The sequence below is a fragment of the Homarus americanus genome, unplaced genomic scaffold (genome assembly GCF_018991925.1).
Source record: "Homarus americanus isolate GMGI-L3 unplaced genomic scaffold, GMGI_Hamer_2.0 scaffold49310, whole genome shotgun sequence".
Classification (NCBI taxonomy): domain Eukaryota; kingdom Metazoa; phylum Arthropoda; class Malacostraca; order Decapoda; family Nephropidae; genus Homarus; species Homarus americanus.
In genome coordinates this window covers 730,464-755,504 of record NW_024735038.1, presented here as the reverse complement: position 1 = coordinate 755,504, position 25,041 = coordinate 730,464, and the positions used below count along the sequence as shown (strand labels likewise).

Sequence of the window (25,041 nt, the reverse complement as noted above, 5' to 3'; positions counted from 1 at the left end):
GGGCAGTGAAGTGGGCTTGCTGGTGTTTGTTTGTTTCATAAATGATATGCCAGAAGTTATACACTCCTCCATATAAATGTTTACAGATGATGCCAAGTTATTCAGGAAATTAAGAACCAAATGGACTGTGAAGAGCCACAGAAAGATCTCATCTGCTTCAAGAGTGGTCAAAGAAATAGCTGTTAAGATTCAATGTCACAAAGTGCAAGAGGATGCACCTGGGTCATGCTAACAGTAAGGAGGCGTATCACATGTTCCAACGGGATGAGGAAACAGCATTAACAGAGATCAAATTTGAAAAGGACCTAGGTGTGTATGTTGAAAACGAACTAAAGTTCTTGGGCCATTGTGAGAAGGTGAATCAAACAAATCTTCAAGAATGTTTTGTTTTTCCATTTGGAGTACTGGCACCCCATCTGGTCCCTGAGATACTGTATGCAAGAAACTGTCAGTTGATTGAAAATGTCCAAAGGAGGGCCACCACTCTGGTGCCTGCTCTATGGCGATCAATTACCCAATGAGACGAGAACACCTGCAATTGCCTAGCTTATACTGTACTACTGTATAGGCTGGCAAGGGGTGACTTAATTGAAGTTTATAAACATCTCAGTAGAGTGTTCATACCTGAAGCTGGTGTATGCCCACCCCACTAGGGGTCACAGCTCAAGGTTGAAGAAGCCACAATTTCGGAAAATTGTCAGGGCAAACCTTTTTTGGGTGAGAATTGTAAACTCTTGGAACAATCTGCCAGACTTGACCTACATTGGCACAGGTACAGATATATTCTGGTGCCAGTATTTGCCAACAGTGTGTAACAGAGACGTGACTGATCTCCCAAGTGGCTAATGACCCGATCAGTGGTGAAGAGGATAAAGGTAAAAGAATATATGTCCTACATTTGAAAAGAGCAAAGAGTTCAATAAATGAAAAATGCAAGTGATGGAGGAGGTAAAAAATTTTAAAAGTTCAAATAAATGGAATTAGCATTACTGAATTTTTATGTTATGTCTAGATAAATCAGGCAATCAAATTTTAATTAATAACAACTGCTATTAAATACAGTATTACACTTACCGAGAAGGGTACGTTCTTGAGGAGTTGTAGGGACTGAAATTTCTAGAGTGGTGGTGTTAACAGGAGGCAGATGAACAAACTGTAGAGCATCCTGGACCCTAAGGCTAAGTTGCTCCTCATCTTTCACACCAACAGGAAGGGTTAGCAAGGACTCTGCCATGTGATAGTGGGCACGAGCTCGGTAATATTCCACTTTGATATGCACCATACTGATCCACGAGGCGGGCACATAGTCCTTCACTGATGCGCCAGAAATTGTTTTCAACACCTGCAAGGACATATCGTGTTAGAAAATCCAGTACATAAAATATTCCTCTGCATTACCCCTGTATTTGACGATTTCCCTGATTTTTTCCTTTCAGTTAGTGGTTCTCAAAGTACAGCACAGTATCCAACTTTATGAAATATTGTCATGGCATTCAATTTATATTACCTCTGGCACTTTCTAAAAATGTCTTGCATTTGGTAGAAAAACTTCATTCCTGCTAATAAATGCCAAAGATGTATATCAACATGCCTCCACCTCAACCTCATTTCATATCTGCTGTTCATATTTGATTTTCCCTTTTTTTTCCAAGGAAATGCTTGTCAACATGCATTTGCTTTTGTATATCCAATTATGGGTGTTAATACTGAAAATGAAAAAAAAAACAATTTTGAATCATTGTTTGAAGGAGGTGAATCTTCCTAATAAACTGGTAGGACTTATAATATGAAGGTCCTCACTTGGAGTACTGTGATTCTGTCTGGTCTTTGAGATATACCATAGACTTAATTGATTGACAATGTCCAGAAGGCAGCCACGACTCTGGTACCAACACTCAACCACCACACTCAGAGAGAGATTAGAATTTCTTTAATAGACGACAGTAGTTTATATTATAGACACATATGGGGCAATGCTATATAAGTTTAAAGGCATCTATACTTTATCTTCTTTGCCACTTAGGTAGTTGGTCATGTCTCTGTTACACAATACGTATTGGCAAGTACTGAGCATGTGTTGGCTCCAGAATGTATCTGAGCCTGTGCCAGAGTTGGTGAAGTCGTCTTAAATGAGTTAACAATCGGTGCAGTCACAACATTCTGGCAGGTTATTTCCAGAGTTCACAACTCTCACTCTTAAATGTTTACCCTGATAATTCTTTGAATTTGTGCCTCCTATAACCTGAGGCTGTGATCTCTAGTGGGGCGGACATCCACTAGTAATTGGTATGAACACTAAACAGAGTAATGTCCTCTGAGGTGCTTATAAATTTCTTTTAATTCACCTTTAGCCCATCTAAAGTACAAGCTAGGCAACGAACAGCATTATTCAGTCAATGTTGGTGGATGATTGCCCCCACTAGAGGTCACATCTTCAAGTTGAAGAAGTGATCAGTACAGAAATTTATTAAAGCTAACCTCTTTGGAATAAGAGTTTGTGAAGACTTGGAATAACCTGTAAGAAAATACTGTGACAGCATTAAGTGTGAATCCATTTAAAATAAGATTTTCAAGAACCCATACATGACCAGTGCTTACCAGCAGTTTGTAACAGAGAAAAATGGACTGCCTGACCAACAAATAAACTGATAAGTGTCAGAAAGGATAAGTATCCCAGTTAGTAAATACACTAACAAATTCATCATTATCACAAAATATGCAACCAAAAATTACAGTTAAATACCCAACATATTGTGTTGGCATTACGAAACATGTTATTGTTACTTCTAAAAAGGTATTCTTTTTAGATGGGAACTTATACAATAGATAAATAATATAATAAAGATCAAAACAAAATTACCATAAAATAATATAATGTTCAGACATTACCTGTGAGTACTCTTGAGCAACCTGTGCCGCCTCTTGAGACAGTTCTACAACAGTTTCCAAGTATTCAGCGTGGCCCAGTAGTGCCTTCTCATGTAGACACTCCCGAGCCTGAGCCTAATCCATGAGGTACAAGACATTAACAACAAATACAACAAACATATGAAGGTTACATTTTGCTAAAATATTAAATAACTTAATAATACTTTCTAACTACCAGGTAGGTCTCCTATTCAAGAAGGTAACGCTGTGTGAAGAATAAGCAATATCCTCCTCCTCTTTTACAAATTACTGTATTATCATTACAAACTTGACCTTAAAGATCAAAAAGCCCAAATACAAATACTGTATAAAATCCAGAATTATTGGTCAACAGTACATTTCTGTATTTAATTTTTCCTTAACAAAGTAAATGCATGTAATATTCCAACAGCCACTACACTGTTTACATTCCTCTTTCAATCTCTTCTCACATCAGATAATAAAATCACTCTCCAAGTATAAAAATTTAAGTAAAACTTTATCCAGTACTGTATAAGTGAAGTCTTAAAATCTGCGAAGACACAATACTGTAATACTGATCCATTACTGCTACTGTGCCTATACAGTATTCCCTTAAAGCTCACTGAGGTTAGGTAAAATGGACCCCATGAGAAAGCAAAATCTGCGAGTTTTTCATGCTAGTCCCAGGAGTGTGCAAAATAAATTTATTAATAACTATCGTCAGCTGATCTGGTGCACAGGATGTAAATAATCCCTGCAGTGGACAGTTCCTAGTGACCATGCCTGGTACTGATAAGTATTTGTAATGTGTATACCGTAGGTACCTATAAGTATAATTATATCCTTTTGTATTAAATTAGGCAAATTTTATTTATAATACCAACAAATGTATGATAATAGGTCCATACAGTGAGAGTGAGCTGTGGTATTGAGAAACATGATAGCATATAGCCAGTGATTTGGCTTTGCCAGTACAGTGGGCTATTAAATCAGCAAATTTTTGTTCTCCAAAATATACCTTGCTAATTATAGGGTATATCTTATGACCTGGGAAAAATGGTGCTCTGTACTGTCCTGGCACACAGCCGTGGGACGCAAGCTTTAAAACCACAAGCTTTAAGGGAATACTGTACCTAAATAAATTATTGCACTTAAGGCCAGATTCTTATTCTATGTTTTTCTCATGTTCATTTCAGAACTGAAAATGAGAAAGATGAAAAATAACTTTCACTGCCACACGAGAGGAGCAATTAAAGCTCTTGATTCAAGTAGGTTTGTAGACTGCAACAACAGGTCACCACCTAGTAATCTTGGTTGCAGACCAATTTGCAAGGATATGGGAAAACCCCTAAATTAGATTGGGTATGTACAGTACTCTATAAATAAGCCATATGTTGTACAGTACTCACCAGCATGAGGTGAATGAGCATATCAAGAACTTCTGGGCTCAGGTCTTTGGATGGGGCATTGGTAAATGTGTCATGGAGATAACGGAACATCCCCGCTGCCCGCAAAAAGTTGTTAACTGCTGCATCAAGTCCTGCAGAGGAGGTTCTGTCATGGCGTGCCCCAAGCTGTGTGTACAATGCCCCAAGGTTGAACAGCACACATGCCTTCTCAAATGCAACCGTTCTCTGACAGCTTGGTGTTCCCGTGAGAGAGTCGTACCTGCAGCAAAAAAAATGGTAAAGACTGTATATCACGCATATCAACATATGAGAAAAAGTTGTACATTATATATTAACACTTTAAACTGTCACCTCTGAAAAGAACAATAAACAAGGGTACTGAAACTGTGATTTTTAATTCTTCCTTACATATGACATACTTTATGGTAACATAGAAAGAATTTTAAACTACAGTACAACCTAAGGATTCTATAATAAAAAAAATGAAAGTGTCAGAAATCCAGACTTCGAAGAATTATTTTAAACACCTTGGTGCTGCCAAATCACAGCCAAAAAATAAGAAAAGACAGAATTAAAATTAAAAATGGTCCAGATGAAGTTAAACATTTAGTAAACGCATCATAATCAGTAAATACTGTACACAAATACAGTATAGTATTTTCTCGATTTAACGAACTAATCAAAATTTCCACTAAACCGAATTTCCGTTATTTTCGCTTGATTTAGCGAACTACAGTTGTTCATTAAATCGAGCCTGATTCCGTTAAATTCTGCGCCAAATGTGCAGCTTGGCGTGTGGGGTTTGTTTACATCCGCTCAGTCTGTGTCCTGTCGCCACTGCGTGTGTTGTTCACTGCTACCTCTTGGTCTACCTTTTGGTCAACTACTACTGTGCTTAGACATCATGCCAGAAGTCTCAGAAAGAAAGTGGTGTGGAGGAGAAAGTCAAAAGAGTGTGGCTATCAATTGGAAAAAAGTTTGGAAATTACAGAAAAATTGAAAACAAACACCAAACCCCCTAGTTTAAGGTAAGCCATGAATAATGTTTCCAATGTTTCTATGCACTGTACATATCATGCGTCTCAGGTGTCTCCGTAGGTGTGAGCGTATGAACAGAATTAATCTTGATTTAGTTCACTAAATCGAATAAAAAATAAAAAAAAATTCCTGCTGCTAAATCAAGAATTTGTTATAACGGATTCCGTTAAATCTAGAGTACTGTATACTGTACTGTACTAAACACTGCCAATCAGAGTAGCAAACAAAAATCACAATGGGTAGTTGCTCTGCTGTTCATGTCCAGATAGCATGTCAAGTGTGAAACCAACTACAGTACTGTAATGAAACCTGATTTTTTTTGCACTTTTCAGAATTTTTATTTTCGATGGCAACTGTAAATTCAGATGAATTCTAACATTAAAAAAAAAAAACCAGGCGATTCTCAAAAACTAGACATCTTCTACATGTACTGGTTTAGGTTAAAATTTCTTCCCTGGGCCATCCAACTGTTTCCTCTTGACTAACTGTAGACCATGTGAGGCTTTGCTTCCACACACTCGCACAAGCCCAGTTTAATGATAGTTTTACCAAAAAAAAAAATAATAATAAAATAATATATATAATAATAATAATAATAATAATGTATGTATGTATATGTGTATATATATGTATGTATGTATATATATATATATATATATATATATATATATATATATATATATATATATATATATATATATATATATATATATATATATATATATATATATATATATATATATATATATATATATATATATATATATATATATATATATATAATATATATATATATATATATATAAAATCACGGGAAATGAAACAGCAGTGTGCAGCAGCGATGCTGTTACAGACATCTTTGGGAATATACCAAGATTATATATATATATATATATATATATATATATATATATATATATATATATATATATATATATATATATATATATATATATGAATATGGGATTAATTGAAATGGAGTCCGGGCCGACCCCCAAACTCCACTTTTTGACGACACACAACTATGTTGTAGTAAAAATATTATCTTAACTTTATGATGGCATGCACACACAATTAATAATTAAGAGAAATATCAATAATATTAGGTTTTTTAACACTTACATTAGTAGAAAAGATGGCTGGGCACACGGGGATGGGCGGTTGGTTCCGAGGCAGAGGGCAGATTATTGGCCCTCACCTGTATCACTTGTATCAATTGTATCACTATCCACCACAGAGGCTTGCAGGGCCTCTTTGTCAAACCCCCCAAAGTTCATATAAGTCCATATCCTCACTATAATTATCACTATCACTGACTTGGGCCGGCTGTAGTGGGTGGCGGGTGAAGAACTGGTAATGTTTTGATGACTGGGCGACCTTGTGCGCACCATTTTCGCGCCTCTTACACAACATGGCAGATGGCGGGAGGTTTGGATCCAAAAATGGCGCGGCTTGCCAGCCGCTCTCCGCGTAATGGGGTTCACGACCGCGGAATGTGAGCATGTTAGGTTCCGGCAGGGCACCGCGTTAACGGTGAACCGCGGAATGCGGGACCGCGTAATGTGAGGGTTGACTGTATATATATATATATATATATATATATATATATATATATATATATATATATATATATATATATATATATATATATATATATATATATATACATATATACATATACATATACATACATACATACATACATATATGTATATATATATATATATATATATATATATATATATATATATATATATATATATATATATATACATATATATATATATATACATATATATATATATATACATACATATATATATATATACAGTATATTATCCCAGCAACTTCTTGCCAGTCACGAAACTTTGCAAGAAGTACTGTATTGAGTTCACAAATAATTATTGTCATTGAATAAATAGCCCAATACACTTACATTTATTTTCTTTATACTGTACAGTACAGCATATATTATTTATGTTAATAAAATATTATTATAGTATTTTCTTTACATCACTTTGCGAGGTGGTGCATTTGCTGTATTCAATGATACAATAATTATTTATGAACTCTTCTTGTACAGTCTCGCGTCTCATGAAAAGCTTCTGGGATGTAACTAAACTCTTTTTAGAAGTGGTAGGGAATTGTTTTGACTAATAGTGTACCAGATACCGGTGAAGGCTAAAACTTATAGGTTTAGCTTACTATGGCTGAGGTTTTGTGAACTGCACTGTGTACAGTGACCCCTCGGTTAACGAACTCAATCCGTTCCAGAAGGTCGTTCGTTAACCGAAACCATTGTTTCAATGGGTTTTTGGGTAATTGGTTCCAGCTCACCGAAAATTTCCTAAATTCAACAAAAATGGTAGAAAAGTTCACTTGCTTTGAGGTGTGTATGTAGAAGGCTCCTGGATGATGATGATGATGGGAATTAGAATGGGGGTGGAGGAGAAGGAAGAAGAAAAGGCATTGGGGTGGAAGAGAAGTCACCCCATGGCACCATTTCATCCATAAAATTTTAGTTCTCTTGGTGTATTTCAAGATTATTTTCTTTAAATCAACACTGCACTGCATAATATATTGTCAATATGTAAAATATATTTCAAAATGACCAATAATTTGCTTGGAAACACAGAAAAAAAGCGTTTAGTTGAAGAGAGTCTCAAGCAAGATGTTACCTCCAGTGAAAACAGAGAGAGACTAACGCCTGTCTGGTGTGTTAACAGGCTGGATGGCACGCCAGAAACTAGTTTCTTTACCTTCAATTATGTTCAATAATTGTTAAAATGACTAAAAAAGTTAATATTAAACTTTTAAAATTATTGAATAGTATAAACTTCTTGATATTTACTAAAATAGTAAGGAATTTAAGCCCTAGAACCGATTAATGTATTGGCGGACTGATATTAAAGCTGGTTGCCCGGTCAGTGCAAGCGAAAACATGTTGAGGTCGGTTCGTAAGAAATTCATTAACTGAATTTTTGTTTGTTAACCGAATTGAAGATCCTTATGGAAGGCAGTTCGTTAACCGAAATTTCGTTAACCGAGGCGTTCATTAAACGAGGGGTCACTGTATAGCTTAAAATGTACCATTAGTAGTGCTTTAGTAAGTACTGTAAGTTTGGGTGAGTGTGTGGAAGTAAATCTTGAAGTAGCCTGTCCCAGGGAAGAGAATTTAACCTAATTGAGAACCCAGGAAACCGGAAAATCCTCAAAATAAAGGGTTTAAACCTGTAGGTATCTACTTTTCCAGTTGTTTTCTTAAAGTTTAATTATTACCTGTAGTAGGTCATTTGTCAATGGTAAAACAAATAAGCGTACAATTACCATTCAAAGTATATACCAAGCGACCGATCTGGAGGGAAGAAGCGTCTGTCAATAAAATAGAGTTGGTTGAAGTACTCAAACAAGAGAGCAACCCCGGAGTCATCTCGCTCTGGTGTCCGCATGGCCTGGAAAGTTACACAATAGTTAATGATATTACCTAAAAAAAAAAAAAAAGATTAATCCTATCCACAAATTACTTGAATACTGAAGTAAGTTTTATTTTACAATACATTCAACAATAAAACAACCAGGCTGTGAGAAAATGGTAATCATAATAGTGTTGGGTTACTCAGCCCGGAACAGAGGTGATGAGCACTGGGAAGGTGAGTGGAGTGGTCACAGGACTTCCTTCCCTCCGACAGAGCACATCGGTAAGAGAACCCTTCATTTTTATTACCGATTTGTCTATATTATATTCTGTTGTTATTTGCTTATGTTTTGTTGGTTTATGGTATATGTCTATGGTGATTGTTGAGGTATTATGTTAATATGCCAGGTGTTATTATTGCTGTAGGAATTTGAGCGAAAGATTTTGTTGATGTGTTATTTAGGAGGACTCTACCCACGTCAAGGGTCGGGCGTGAGAGACGGCATCGTCAGTGTTTGACAGTCCTTGTCCTCTAGGTCTAGGAGACCTACAGGTATATCACCTGACTTGTCTAGTTGTAGGGACTCGCCGAGGCCAGCAGACCAGAGTCAACCTGGATCCCACTTCAGGGGCGACTTAAGACTAACCCCATCCCTTGAGTATGCTGTTCGGGGGAGCTGGAACTCCTCTGTACTCAAGTCGACCTCACGTCTCCATACACCACTACTGACAGACTTGTCGGCAGAGCTATTATATTGCACCTGATGTTCAGGTGTCGGCAGATCATTATACTCCCCTAGTAACTTGAATATAATATTAGTGTTTTCTATTTTGTGTGTATATTATTGTAAATAAATTTACATTTTTTATGGAAAATTTTTCCTTTAGCACCTCAGAATAGATTGGTCTCCCATCAAAGATCCTATTTGGCCTTTACACAGGCACAATACAGTATTTACTGTATAAATAAAACAAGTGTTGTTGAAAGACTACAAAGCTCACTTGCATTACATATTAGCCAAAGACTCAACCTCAAACAACCTGTTCTCTGGGGTGGCACTCAGGTTGAGAATGGCCGAAAAATATTCTTTGCCCCCGGCCCTGGCAAGACTCAATCCCATACTAGATGGGGAGGATATGTAAGTAGGGGTGGAAAGGAGAGGTATCTTAAAGGGAAGTTCTATGAGAAAAGACTATCCTTGATTATCCCCCTCAGTTATATACACTATTATGTTCATCAAAAAGAGATTGCCTATTCTCAAATTTTGTATCTCTTGCACTGTTTGGACTTCTGATACTGCCCATTTGTGTTGTAACTCTTGACAATACAACACCAACAATCCATTTGCTGATTCTCCACACACATTAACCAACTACTGTTGGTATTGGTATTTTTTCATTAATGAAGCTAATACAGTATACTGTAATGATGAAAAAAAAGAAAAGAAAAAAGAACTTACCCCTCTTAGGTCCATAAATTCTGTGATGGCTTCATCATACTTGTCTGGTTCCTCACTGTAATGTTCCAAGATGAAGTCCTGCAAATGAAGAACACCAGCACTGAAAACTCAATAACAGTACAGTAGGGATAGAAAAAATATTGTGAATATGAATGATAATGTAGAACACAGTGAGATTGTACACCACACCTGAACGTGTCCTGTAGTAATTTGTAAATCTTGGTTTACAGACTACTAAAAAATTGGAGATTATTTATGAGTGGATCTCTCAGACCAAATGTGATGGAATACACATACCTACCCCATATCTATAAGGATATGTGTATATCCAAAAGATTCTCTCCTTACATTTGAGCCAAACCAAGGACCACTAGATTGTCAGTTCAGAGCGTCAGCAATAAACACTCTCCCATCAAATAAAACCAAAAGTGAAGGTCATAGTTTGCCAAGAAAGCATTCCAATATTGATGCTCATTTTGTCTGGGGTCATAATGGTCTGGGGCTTCACAATATAGTAGTTCCTAAATTGTTTATTCTCTTCATCCCTTCAGGTCCGTTAGTATGTACTTTTGTTGAAAATAAAAATAACGATCACCCTGCCGTATGTAACAATTATGAAACATTGTGCTGAAACTAATTGTGTATTGTACCTGTGGTTACCGGCGTCACTTGGTTCACATTGCTAATTTTCTATTCCACCAACCTTGGGGTTGGGGGTGGTCGATACTTATTTTACTGACTGAACATAAAGGTGTAACGAATAAAACATACGACAGTAGCAACATTACCTTAAATGGTTCTCTGAAGTTGATCTCTTTAGTCTCCTTGAGCCCCAGAGGGATCATCGGGATGCTGCGTTTTGACCTTTAAATACATAGAAAAATTTTTTTTACTGACAGTCCTCACAGTCTGTGCTCTGTAAATGAGTTTGTTCCTATGTTAATTATTTTTCTAGACATTAATATGTAAGAAAAAGGCAAATATTACTTACAAAAGTCTTATTTTGAGCCATGCAGATATAGTGTGACTTGGGTAAAAAGCATATTCCGTACGATACAGTACAGTTTAATGGCAGATATGCTGACAATAAGATGTAGTATGTCCTCAAAGTGCTGGACAGTCATTATTAGATTTTATTTTACTAAAACAAAAAATATTGGAAATGCCTTTGTGTAGTACTGTAATACAATAATATGATCCTGGAAACATCGCTGAACACAAATGGTGAAAATACCAGACTCCACTATGCGCCATTACTAAATAAGGTTCAACGACATTTACCAGGTTACAAAATCTTGGGAGGTTACCAGAATATAATGTGAGAGGTTAGCTGAATTTCTGACTCATTACACCGAAAGCACGTTCAACCTTCAAAAGGGTCAACACTACTGTACAAGGGTAAAGATTAAAAAAAAAATACTGTGACAACCTCTGTGTGGAAACATTGAAGCACAGAAGGTATAGTAAAGGTGAAATACGTACCCTGAGCCCTGGTAGATCTCGACAGAGCTGTTGAGTTCTGTCAGCTGTTCCTTGAGCAGCTGCAAGTTGCTGTTGACAAACTGCAGCTCCAATGACACCTGCTCCTTCATCCTCTTGTTGTGAGTGGCACTGCAGGTAAACACAGTAGCATTACACTTAACTGTCAGCAGACACTAGCACAAATGAAGTTTAATGCAACAAAAAATAAAATTACCAACTGTAACAATAAGTAATTAATGACACAAACTAATAGACATGTTTTATCTCCCTTCAGGGGTGTGTACATAACATTACCATCTTACATAAACCCAGCCCAGGAAGGCCTTCCTTCAAAGGGTCCCCGTCACTCTCCCCCTCTACAGAACGGGCATGGGGGAATTAACTTTCAAATTTAACTAGTTAAGTTAATTTTAATTTTTTCTGACTAAGAATTTTAAAAGTTAACTTGTTAAGTTAACTTAATCGATAACTTGTACAAGTTAATGACTATGTTAATTAATTGACCCATGCCTGTGAGCTATGCGTGTACAGCAGTACTGTACAGGAAAGCCAACGGTATGGATGCTCACTCACTGGGCGCAAGGGTTCGTGTGTATTATATATATACTTGTTATTTTTTCTTATGAGTTAATCGATAATTAATCAGAATTCATCAATTAATTTGATAACATTGCAATTAAGTTAATTAGGATTTTAAAAATTAACTCATTAAGTTAATTAATTGCCCCCTGCTACAGAATTGTTTCAATTTTTTCTTGTTGTTTAACTAGTACATTACTAACCTTGCTGAAGCGCAGTAATAACATTATAACAAACCCCTCTACTTCTACTATCTTTTCTTTGAGTACCTTTCCAGCCTCCCCCCTTTTCCCCTCATCACCACCTACACATAAGAGTATGCATGGGTGCATCACTTCTAATGTGTACACACTTTTATAAAACACCCAAACATACACCAAAAATTACAAACACATACTGTATACATACAAAAAATCAAAATTTTACACATACGATAAGCTAAAGTGGAACACTGAACAACGAGTAGTACAAACAGTAGCAACAGAGCCAACCAGCCAATAGATAACACGACAAACAAACATCATAAATACAAAACCTTCAGTTCAAGTAAGTACCCCTGTAATTCGAATACAAAAGTAGTTATGGGTACAGCTACATAAATTGAGTCTGACTTACAGGAGAAAAATACTTAAAACTGAAATTCTTACACAAATGAAGTTGTGTCTATCAATCATAGATTCCATAAATGCATGTAATTTTTCTTTAAATTACATTAGTTTAGCTTTTCCTAAATGAATAATTGGGCACAGTATTTACGAACGTCAACAGTGATAAAGTGTAATTAATACTCGAACACCGATAAGCACTTTACTAACATCTAATGAGTGATATTAAAAAACCCGACCTTCATTGGAATTTGGTGAAAACCTGTAATAAAATTTTTTGTTGATAAGAGTATGGCCCAAGGGTAGGTAAGTCAAGTCTGGTGAACTACCAACACGAAGTCCTAGGTGACCACACTCAAACTCTGGACCTTATTTTGCGGGGGTATAAGTACGAGTTTACCTTGTTACTCCGCACCCGGTACATGCCAAAAGTTAACACTAATACGCAGGACCTTACTGATAAGATGACAATAAGGCTGAGTTTGTCATTTCCTTCAATCCAGTACCACGAGATGTTTACAGTTAAGGTAGACCCTCTTCACGATAGTAATACGGTCGAGTTTACTTTGCTTCTCGCCCAGGCCAGTATCAAGTAAACTCATGGGCTAATTTTCGATAGGTATGAAATCACAACAATCTAACACCCTCGGGTTAAGCTCGCGAGTACACTTAACAATAGTGTGGACTTACGATACACGGCAGTATACTGTACAGTGGCGTTAGAAAATGAAAACTACAGTAATGTCTCATATCACGACAAAAGTGATATGGCACATGGCAATCGTTAGAAAAAATGAAGAATACCGTGTCTTATATCACAGTCGGACAATAAGGAACAGTAGAAAAATGAGACCAGACATTTTTTTCTAACCTTGCTTATCTGGGTGTATAACCTAACTTTGGATTTTTTTCTAATTCATTATTCTAGTGGAGAAATTTTGTCCAGTTTATTATTTTGGTGGTGAAACTTCATTCATTATTTTCGTGGCGAGATATTTCTATCACTTTCGGTGGTCGAATTTTGTCCACTGGAAACCTTCCAGCTGAATCTTAGGCCAGAGGAAACTTTAGAGTACTGTATTCTTGATGGTGGGATTTCGCCCACTGGTGAAATTCCGCGGCGGCATCGAGGCTGAGAGGGCGTGGGGGCAATTAAAAATGACTGAGGCGTGGGCGTGGGAACAATTACGTTGGAAGAATGTATAGAGCCATTTAGCCAGCATCCCCAAGCCCTGGTACCCCCTCCTATAACCAATACCCCCACCCCTCAAAAAAAAAAAAAAAATACCCATTACACCCTCAATCCGGAAGTTATTACTACCCAATGACACTACGACTGTGTGTGTGTGTGTGTGTTTTACGTACACACAATTAAACACCATTCCCTAATATCCACACAATGGGTAAAATAACCATACAACCATACATACATACATACATACTCGTACATTATAATCACAGTACGTTATTTACACATACATGTCATATATGCATATTTAGTACATACATACATTGATCCTGCTACAATCTGGCCCAATCATGGCTTCCGGGGCCATGGTGACCCACATAGTACTCTAATGGCTGCTCGGATGATCACCTGTGGGTCAGTCACAGCTATCCTCATGTACCAACATTCTAAAACCCATTTATTACTTGTTAAGTTGTATGCGTGTTTGTTATGTGTATGTGTGGGGGAGTGTTTGACTGTTTGTGTATGTGTGTCTTGTGAGAGTTCAACCATACAACGCTTCCCAGTAGATACGACAGCAACGATACTTGTGGCACGATAATTGAGCATGCGATGATTGCTGGTGATAACACTACGATAATTGTCGTGTAATAACGTCTGACCCGGATGCTGTGGGAGAGTTGCCGGGCTATGTCCCTCAGAATCTGGCCAGAGACTATTAGTACGCATTAAACAAAACTTCAGTTTTACCAGTCTACAATCAAACAATGTCAGTTTACCAGTCTACAACACAATACACTGTGTCAGTTCACGGCCAAAGCAAGAACAAACGAAGTAGCGTTAGTGACAAGAAACATAAGGGCGACTAAGGCAAGAATTAGCTATTAAATGGTAGTGGCGCGTGAGGTGCCAGTCAGAATAGGGTAAGGTTTCTTCAGAAAAAAAAGCTAATTGGGTTGACTTAAAACTTTGCAACGGCAGTTTACAGCTCCCGGGAAGGATGTATTTATCTTACAAATTTCGAAAAAAAAAACAGTAGTCACCAAGAATCGGCCACAAGTCAGGGTTGGCCTTTTTCGCTTCATTACCAGAGGAAATAAGGTCTAATATGGCTCGAAGTTATACATTCTTTCCTAGTATAAAGAAAATGGCAGTAGTAGTTTCCCCTTTGGCAGGTATGAAAAAGAATGTGAAATAATTTTCGTCCGATTGCCCCAAAATTGCTGTATTTCTTTGAATTGTGGGACTAAAGTAACCATATCTTACCAATGTGACACGAATTTTGGTATTTACATCCGGTATGAGAAAGCTTCTCTGCTTTTCTTCCCATGAAATGAAAGTTTTATCCTTTAGCAGAACGTGAACTAAAAACAACAACAAGGATTTACGTGTTGTTAAATGATCGTTGCATAATATACAGTACTGTACATGAATACGACGCCGGCGGTGTCATTTTTTTACTCCAATGAACCCCATGATGCACTCTCTGAACTCCATGATAAACATACCCGTTGAATCACACTTGTTCAGCAATGATACTCAAGATTTTAATTATTCCGGTTGAAATATATTTAATGAATATTTACATTAAGTTAGATTCTTCGGATTATAAATTAATGCATATCAAAATAAACAATGTCCTTGAATATATCGCTGGGGTTCACTTGGGTTCAATGAGAGAAAAAAAAACGCAGTGCACTGATACAGGGTACTTGTATCAGGCAGCGAGCCCCTGCGCGCGCCGCAGGTGACAGGCCTCCATTCGCTGAGTGTACACATACAGTACAGTTCTTCATAGGAGCTGCTCTACGCTTCTCACAAAGCAAATGTGAGAGATTACTGCGGGCTGGTCTCACGACGCCTGTGTACCTCACCAAACAACGCAGTGTCTTTGATTCACAAACACGCCTTGTACTCAACCCTGAACCCCCACCCGTCCCCATCCTGTCCTCACACAGATGAATCCCGAAGAACCTTTGTCCCCTGAATACAATAGTTAGTTCAATGAGTAAGGTATACCCCTCGATTCAAGGGGCCTCGAGTTAATTAACTCTTAGAGTACAGTAACTTAACCCTTGAATACAATTACTGAAGAACATAATGATCGTAATCCCTTGCATAGGATATCTTAAACCTTTGACTACGGTGACTAATTCCCTCGAGTAAGATGACTTTGCATCGTATTATAAGGAGTTATAGCTTTCTTTGGCTATCCCTGATTGAACTGACATACTCCTTACCATTGTACATTAAATATAATATATGAATTAGAGGACACTATATTACAAGAAAATACTATAGATAAAGACTTGGGAGGGTCGTCAATAAACACGAGTACAAGGGAAGGAATACAATATTTTTGTGTGTGATCATGGAGGATTCACTGTCCAGTTATGTCCAACACTTAATAAAAAAACATAGGAGGAAAACAATAAACTAAAAATTCGAGAGAACGCCAAATATAAAACCGCGTGATCACGCCCGAAAACAATAAAAGGACGATAGTACAACAGTTATGTTAGAAAAACGAAGAAAACAAGTATTACAGCAGAAGACAGGAATACGAGGGTAGGGCAAAATCCCTTTTGGCCAAAAATCCCCCATGGACAAAAACTCCCAAGAACAATATCCCCCAAGACAAAAACAAAACAAATCTAACATGATCTAACCTAACTCTGAGAAACATCAATATTAAAATGGGGGAAATTGTCCTACTTTGCAATTTGAATGAGGGGGTTTTCAGGGGATTTTGTCCTAGGGAACTTCTGTCCGTACAGTGCGCACACCCATGAATCCACGTCATGGAGTGACAAATAAACACACACGACACAAGAAAACAACAAACCGGAGATGACAACAAGGAACATATGAAAAAAAAAAACATGAGACTACAAAGAGTATAAGCCACAGGGTAAGACAAAGCCAAGAGCTAAGCAACAAAGAAAGCCAGTAGCCCGGGAGCCACAGACACACCGGAAGCCGCCGTCACACACCTCTTGCCTCCCAACCGTCGCCGCAACTCTAGCTTCCACTCTGCCTTTGTGCTTCACCTGGACATCCTGGTTGTAAATCTCAACAAAATATTACAATTCCTTATCCCATGTTATGTTATTTTTCTCTTCATATTATACTACATACTTAATTATACAATTTAAGTATTTGAGATAATGTTATTGCTGTCTATATTTTCAAAGGGATTGATAGCAATTTCTCTTCTTTCATTACATAATTAGACTTTCTCTTCTTCCATAACCCATTGTTAATCAAACAGTTCGTCAATTTCAAATGTTATAACAATTTATAATGGACTACAATTCACTTAACCCACGGGGCAACACATTTTCTTGCTCGGGGCATTGGGGGCACCAGGGGCAGTCGTTAGTTTCAGGCCCTACTGGCAGATTTATTTATTTATTTATTTTTTTGCCAACGTAATTAATATTAAAAAAAGTCTTGAATGTTTAGGATCTCAGTTTCAATTATGGCTTAAATTAATACAAATAAATAAATAAATAAATGAGTGAGAATTTATATGCCTGTCCCAAGGTCTCATTCAATTACGTGCGTTGGTTGTGACTTTAACTGCGCGTGCGATTTATATACTGTACTCCCCACTGAGGATATTTAATGAGCCATAGCTTGGATTCTCAACAACTACACAAAAAAAACGATTTCATTTATTATTAATATAGTTCTAATTCATCCATTTAAACTTCCATATCTTAAAAACAATATCTTTGTTTACAGTCTAGACTATAACCCGAAATGTTCAAACGTAAATCTTATTTTCCTCCAATTCTATTTGAAACAGTGGAGTCGGAACACTTGGTGAAAGCTTATCTACCAGTTATAATATATTCGTTTGGTTTTTAAATCTAGTGAGGTTTTGCCAGTGAAATTGCAAGCCCAGTGATGAGTGTTTTTCCTAGAAGGATGTTTATGTATGAGCAAGACAACAAAAACAGGAAAACAGAGCACAAGGTAATTGAACAGAACAAGCACAATAAAAACACAAGACGACAATATATATTAGTCTAATATAGCATTATACCTAATGATACGGAACACGAGATGATAATACGTGCTCAAGAATGAATGAAACAACACAAGGGGAAAATACGTACGTGCTCAAGAACTAAAATGACTTGAGGCTCCCTTAAAACATCCGCAGGAATGTTTGATCTTTAATCTAATCAAATCCCGGACAAGAGAGAGTTAAGTGACAATAGTCCTTGACTTATATATGAACCTGTCACATAATTATGGTAATCATCTCCAGATATCAGACGTCACCTCATGATAATATATATATCAAGAGGTTTGTATAACTGTACTGTCGCAATGTCTTATCTACATTGTTTATCTGAACGGTCTAAGTACATTGTATACCTGCACTATACACATTCTGAGATACCGATTCTCCAAGACACGAACCTCACACCCCTCTCCCCCCTCTTCTAAATTAAACTCGGGGGAGGGGTGTGAACGCACTTTATCATTAAGAATTCGAGTGTAATTGTTATGTTATATTGAAGTGGCATATTAGTGTCGTAGCTTAATTGGGTTGTGGTGATGGGACGTAACCTTACATCAGCAACTGGGTGGGAAAATATCAACATGTGGGTCTCTTGTGAGGTGAAGGCGCTTGGATGAAGTCAGACAACAGCTAGACGAGTGTTAACAATAAATAGGTACGTAAATTAAAACATGAACATATATAGTAAAGGAACAGAAACATTAATAAAACTGATGAAATAAACAATTGTCTTAAATTGGATGTACACAAGAACCATCTGTAGATTAGGCACCCCAGCTTATTTCACTTGAGGATTAATCACCCCAGCTTATTTCACCTGGAGGTCAATCACCCAAGTTTATTTCACCTAAAGGTTAATAATCACCAAAACTCCACCTGGTAGTGTTGGGTTAGGTTAGGTTAGTGTTAGAGTGACTAATCTTAAAGTGAAATAAGCTGGAGTGCCTAATTCTTTACGTGATCCCAATACTCCGGCTTAGTAAACCCTATAGGTCGTGGGAGTGGACACAGTGTTTCCAGCAGACTGCACTATCCCCTAGTGACAGCCGACCAACCTCCACCAGTCAGTAACTACCTCACCCTGGATCTGACACTTGACCCACTGACCTCTTATACGCACACACACAAGGGGGAAGGTCAAGACTATACTTTATTTACATTCTTGCATTGTCGTGTTATCGTGCTTGTAGACAGACAAGAAAGTATGTCTTCCTTCTCTCGCGGTTTGAGTAGTAAACATCACCTGACGATCACTGATTAAATGAGTAAGTAAATAAAGTTTTATCCTGTCAATTCTCGTAGAAGGAATATATCAGTTGTACCCCACTTAACGCGGTCAATAAAACCCAGAGGGTACCGTGTTAAGTGAAAACCACGTTAAGTGAACAACAGAACATATGGGATTAATTCCAATAGAAACCGGCCCGACCCCCAAACTCCACTTTTTGACGACACATAACTATGTTGCAGTAAAAATTTTATCTTAACTTTATGATGGTACGAAAAAACAAGTAATATAGAAGAGGTTAGGTTAGGAAAAATAAAGGTTAACATAGGAAAAATAAAGGTTAGGTTAGAGAAACTAAAAGTTAGGTGGAACACTTACGGTAGTAGAAGAGATGGGTCGGCGTACGGGGATGGAGGCTGGTTCCGAGGCAGAGGGCAGGCTACTGGCCCTCAGGTGAGTCACTATCACTGCCACCCACAGTTGTTATGGCCTCCCTGACAAATCCCTCAAAGTCATCTTCACTGTCTCTACCTCTGTCACTATCACTGGCTTGGGCTGGCTGTGGTGGGTTGCGGCAAAGAACTCGGTTATGCTTTTTTGACGGCTGGTGTTTATGTTGTCTTGGTACACCGTGATGTACGGCTCCATAGCCTGCTCCAGCCGGGTATGGAAGACTTCATAGCGGTCATCGTCATTGTCACGGGAAAGGACGGACTTCATTTTCTCTGCACACTCTATGGCACACTTAATATCACTATGACTTAAACTGTGTTCTTCGGAGAATGACGCACCTTCTTCCTCCTCTTCACTGACGTGATCTTCTTCCAACATCTCGTCGGCAGTCACTTCAGGATCTCTGATCACCTCCAGGATGTCTTCGTTGGTGGTCTCGGAGAAGCCTTCAGCTGTAATATTGAGCGCAGCTTCTCTGGCAAGGTCCACTGCTACTGCAACAGTCTGAACCTCACCAGTCACAGGTTCACTCCTCTTCTCAGCTGGTATGCCATGCAACACATGTCTCCATGCGTGACGAATCGTAGCAATAGTCAGCAGATCCCATGCCTCCACCAAGAAGTCTACAGCTTGTTTGACGTTAAACTTCTTCCAAAATTGTTTGACGAGAAGTTCTTGAGTCGCCACCTCTTGTTCCTTGTCCTCGTCGCTTTTGCTCTCGCTGTCAGTGTCACCCAGCATACGCAACTCATCCTTGGTGTTGGTAGAGTCGTTCAGGAGCTTGAACTTCTTTGCAGAGTACGCAGCTTTCACATTGCAAATCAACTCCTGGTCCATGGGCTGGATTAATGACGTAGTGTTGGGAGGAAGGAAGACCACTTTTACGTTGGGGTGACGATCCATAAGTAGGGGCGAGTGTCCAGGTGCGTTGTCAAGGAGCAACAAAATATTGAATGGAACATTCTGTTGCTCGCAGAATTTCTTCACGTCAGGAACAAAACAGTTGTCAAACCAGAAGAGGGACAGAGAAGAGGACATCCACGCCTTACGTGCGGTTAGCCAGTGGACATTAAGCTTGTTCATGTCCATATTCTTGTAGGCGTGCGGCTTGCGGGCTGTGTGAATCACCGATAACTTTGGTTTACAGGTACCGGAGGCATTGGTGGTAAACAGAACGGTGATGCGTTCCTTCTGCAACTTCCGACCCCTTACCTTGCTGGCAGACTGGACAACGAAGGTCTTGGAAGGTAGCTTTTTCCAGAAAAGACCAGATTCGTCCATGTTAAACACCTGGTCGTCAGTGTACTGTCCTTCCTCCATAATCTCACGTAAGAACGGAGGAAAATCTCTAGCCGCCACACGGTCAGCACTCGCTTCCTCACCACCAATGTTGATGTTGGTGATCTTGTTCCTCTTCTTAAACCTATGCAGCCAACCAGAGGAAGCATTGAAGGGTTTGGGCTCTGCAATTCCCAGCTTACGTGACACTGCTGCGTATAGCTCACGTGCGTACTCCTGCACTGAGCGCGTGTCCACCGCCATGTTGCGTCGCGCCTGATGAATCAAATAACTCACCAGCAAATTTTCCACTTTTGCCAGCACCCTGTTCTGGCAATACCTGATAGATGAAGCACCTGCAGACTTTGTGATTTTCATGTGCTCTTTGATCTTGGCTGCATCCTTCTTGATCGTGCGAATCGTAGATTCGTTGACGCCATGCTGGCGCACGAGATCAACTTGCCGTGTTTCTTTCTCCAAATCTTGAATAATCTGGTACTTCACCTCGTAGCTTAAGGAACGTCGTGTCTTCTTTGGCTTAGTGCCGCTGGGTCCAGGTAAGGAAAGGTCTCTCTCTGGTGGCGGTGGTGGTCCGGCGGAAGCCCGGCGGAAGCCATTTTACGGAACAATGGATGCGCGTTTACACGGTGTGGCCTTGAGGGATGAAACTGCCGCGGCTAGGTCAAGCGTCGTCTTTCCTCCCTCCCTCCTTCCCTCCCCGGGTGGTCACGTCATAATACTTTAAGCCAATTACAGCTAGCAGCAGAGGGGGGTAGGGATGCATGGCCAATCACAGTCCTATACGTCATATGACGTCAGTGATAACGCAACAAAGACACACACTGCGCAACTTACCGCACGGCTTGCCCAAGCGGAGGGAGGAGGAGGGAGAGGCGAGGAGCACAGGCGGGCGGGTGGGGCAAATCTAAAAATAGCGTCTCGAGCCGGACACTCACCGCGTATATGTGGAAAAAACCCGCGTTAAGTGAAAGTTCAGCTCTGGCGAGGCACGGCTTATATGGTAAAACGCGCTAAGTGAAACCGCATTAGGCGGGGTAATACTGTATATATTAAACCACAGATTGAGCCGAAACGAACTTCCTTGTAATCACCAACAAGCACGTACAGGTGTTGGCTGAGGGAAGGTGGTTACTGGCAGATCGGTAACGAGCGAGATTCCTGACCTTTGAGATATATGTAACCCTGACCAAACGAAGTGTGATAGAGAGAGAGAGAGAGAGAGTGTGTGTGTGTGTGGAGGGGCCCAACACATGACATTAAAATTCCTGTTAATTTACAAACCGTGACGGTGAGTGAGGAGTCACCCAACCTGGCTGGCTCACCCCCTGTGTGGTCAGCCATTCCTCACCTCTCCAGACATTAACCAAAGGTAGTGTTTACGTCAAGCTTAGGATGGGACAGACTTATGAGACTAGGTTACGTTAAGGTTAAGAGGTTGTAGATTAGGTTGAGTTTAGCATAATTCATGTATAAGTTGGGTTAATGTTAGATTAGATTAGGTTAAGTTAGTCACATGAAGCCAGAATATGCTGGGAGATCACAGAATGTATTGTTGGGTCTCTCTCTCTCTCACACACACACAGCATTATACACAGGTCAGCCTTCCCACGACTCCACACCAGTGTACTGTTATTAAAGCATTTTGTCGCTATTAACCCCTAACCTGACAACCCTCATTATGTAAAGGTCAGCAGCGACAAAAATGCAACCAGAGTGAGGACACCAGCCATGTGTGTTGCGGCGGAAATGTTAAGGGAGTCGGGATTAACATTAACAGACAAACATGGAGAGAAAAACTACCGGGTATTTTATGATAATTTATTCACCAATTCAGTTTCCTGTATCAGGATAGGACTCGAAGCAACGGATTTAAGTTGGGTAAGTTTAGGTTTAGGAGGGAGATAGGAAGGAAATGGTTCACAAATGGGGTGGTGGACGAGTGGAACAAGCTTAGCAACTTTGTAGTAAGTGCTGGAACGCTGAAAAGATTTAAAAGGAGGCTACATAGATTCATGGGTGGTAGAGAGTGGTAGTAACTCTCGACAGGAGCTGCCATGCACAGGCCAACCGGCCTATTGCAGACTTCTTATGTTCTTATGTGGGCTTTCATTGGAGCACACAAACAGACACACACACACACGGTAGTCTGGCCACGGATGAATAAGTTATCTGTTATCACTATCATGGCGAGACGCTGAATATATAAGTATGATATTTTCCTTCTACCTATTTATATGTTTTATCTGGTCTTACGATCAACGAAGGGAGACGCCTCATGATAGCAACGACCCATGGTGACCCAACCTACACTATACCCAAGACAACAACGACCCAGTGATTGACCAAACCTACACTATCTATACCCACAACAACGACCAATGGTGACCTAACCTACACTATACCCACGACAACGACCCATAGTGACCTAACCTACACTGTACCCACGACAACAACCCCTACAGACCTGACCAAGTGACCAGCCTTTCCTGAGCCCAATACGCAAAAGAGGAACTTGTCTCAACCCGAGTGGGACCATAAAATATATCGAGCCATAAATCTCCGTGTTCGGGTACAATATTCCGGATAATTAAGTTTTCGGTGATGATGCTATTCATACAGGAAGTGTTATAGTGAGGACCAGCTTATTTATATAACTGTTTGGTCATGGAGGTGTTCGGACACTAAAGAGCTCAACACACGGAAGTAATGAAGAAGGAACTGATCAGAGGAACAACAATTCACGAATGAGAATTGTTGATGCTTCAGTGTTGACCAAATACGGAAGGATTCACACACCAACAGTCCCACTTACTAACACCCTGCTCACACAGTCATACACCAAACTTCCTAATATTCAATACTGTTCAAATAAGGAACAGTTGAGATGCCATGCAACGGCTGTACAACTGTCAACAGTTTAACGTTCACATTCTCCTCTTTTGGCAGGCGTCTGGCAAGTCTTCAGACACCCCAATATATCAAAAGTTCAATAAGCAAAGTTTTTCAATCAGGGTACGATATAGTAACTTCATCCGTCAGTAGAATTTCCCTTTGGAAAGTACGTAAATTGAACCTATCACAGCCTGAGGTAAGTGTTCAGGCTCGCCCGACCACCACAACTGGTTTGGGTCTGACACGAACTGCTTCTCGTCCAACCCAGTCAGTCAGCTGAGCCATGACGTCAACGGTCACGTGATTGATGACGTCACAGGGTGAAGGAAAGCTGGGCGCGGAAGTTACCTCATATCTCCGTTCTCTCCACCTCCTCTCTTTACCTCCCCCTTCCTCAAGCAGGAACCAACGTGACTGGTCAAATTATTACACACACACACATCCTGTGGTGTGAGCTTGCAACACAGCAGTTTTTGTTCTGTCACGAGGCGAAACACGACAGTAAAGGCTAATGTGTCTGCTGATCTTCAGATATGTGCGAGGAAAAAATGATTAACGGAGCCAAAATTAAGTTAGTTTAGTCAAGAACAAAAGGTACATTACATATTCTATTTTGTTCCTCTACACAACCAAGTGACATTTTTGATAGATAACCCCAGATTATTAATTACTCAACGGAAGTGTTAAGTGAGTCACAACTGTCTTGCTCAGAAATCTAAGATAACATCCTACCACACCAGGGAAGGTAAAATGCAAATTTCACACGTATTCGGGCAAGACGTGCGCTTACTGGTGCGTGGCTCGCAGGACGTCCACCCCCGCCCCTAAAACGAGGTCGTGTATGTCTGGGTCACGTCGGTTGTGTAAGGTTCAGGTTCACAAAAATGCTTGGCCGAATTTCTTTTTTGGGTAAGACAAAGTTACTTATTGCTTAGGTTCCGAGGTGAGATAAGGTGAGGTTATGTAAGATGATTCTCAGGTGTTAAGAGGTGAGGGACAATGGTGGTGGCGGCAAGAACCAATCACTTGTCCTTCATGCCCGCATACACGTAGACGGCCAATTTACC

General features: G+C 39.4%; 1 protein-coding gene across 2 annotated transcripts in view; it reads right to left on the bottom strand.

Moving 5' to 3' along the window:
• The window catches only part of LOC121870770 (rhophilin-2-like), a 129,377-nt gene that overhangs the window by 8,220 nt on the left and 96,116 nt on the right, over positions 1-25,041 (bottom strand). For both annotated transcript variants that reach the window (XM_042372717.1, XM_042372718.1), the window contains exons 3-9: positions 11,694-11,822; positions 11,000-11,075; positions 10,212-10,289; positions 8,664-8,788; positions 4,299-4,557; positions 2,890-3,003; positions 1,075-1,342 (exon numbers count right to left, since the gene is read on the bottom strand). In XM_042372717.1, coding sequence (XP_042228651.1) covers positions 1,075-1,342; positions 2,890-3,003; positions 4,299-4,557; positions 8,664-8,788; positions 10,212-10,289; positions 11,000-11,075; positions 11,694-11,822 — 1,049 coding nt within the window. The remainder of the gene's footprint in view (positions 1-1,074; positions 1,343-2,889; positions 3,004-4,298; positions 4,558-8,663; positions 8,789-10,211; positions 10,290-10,999; positions 11,076-11,693; positions 11,823-25,041) is intronic.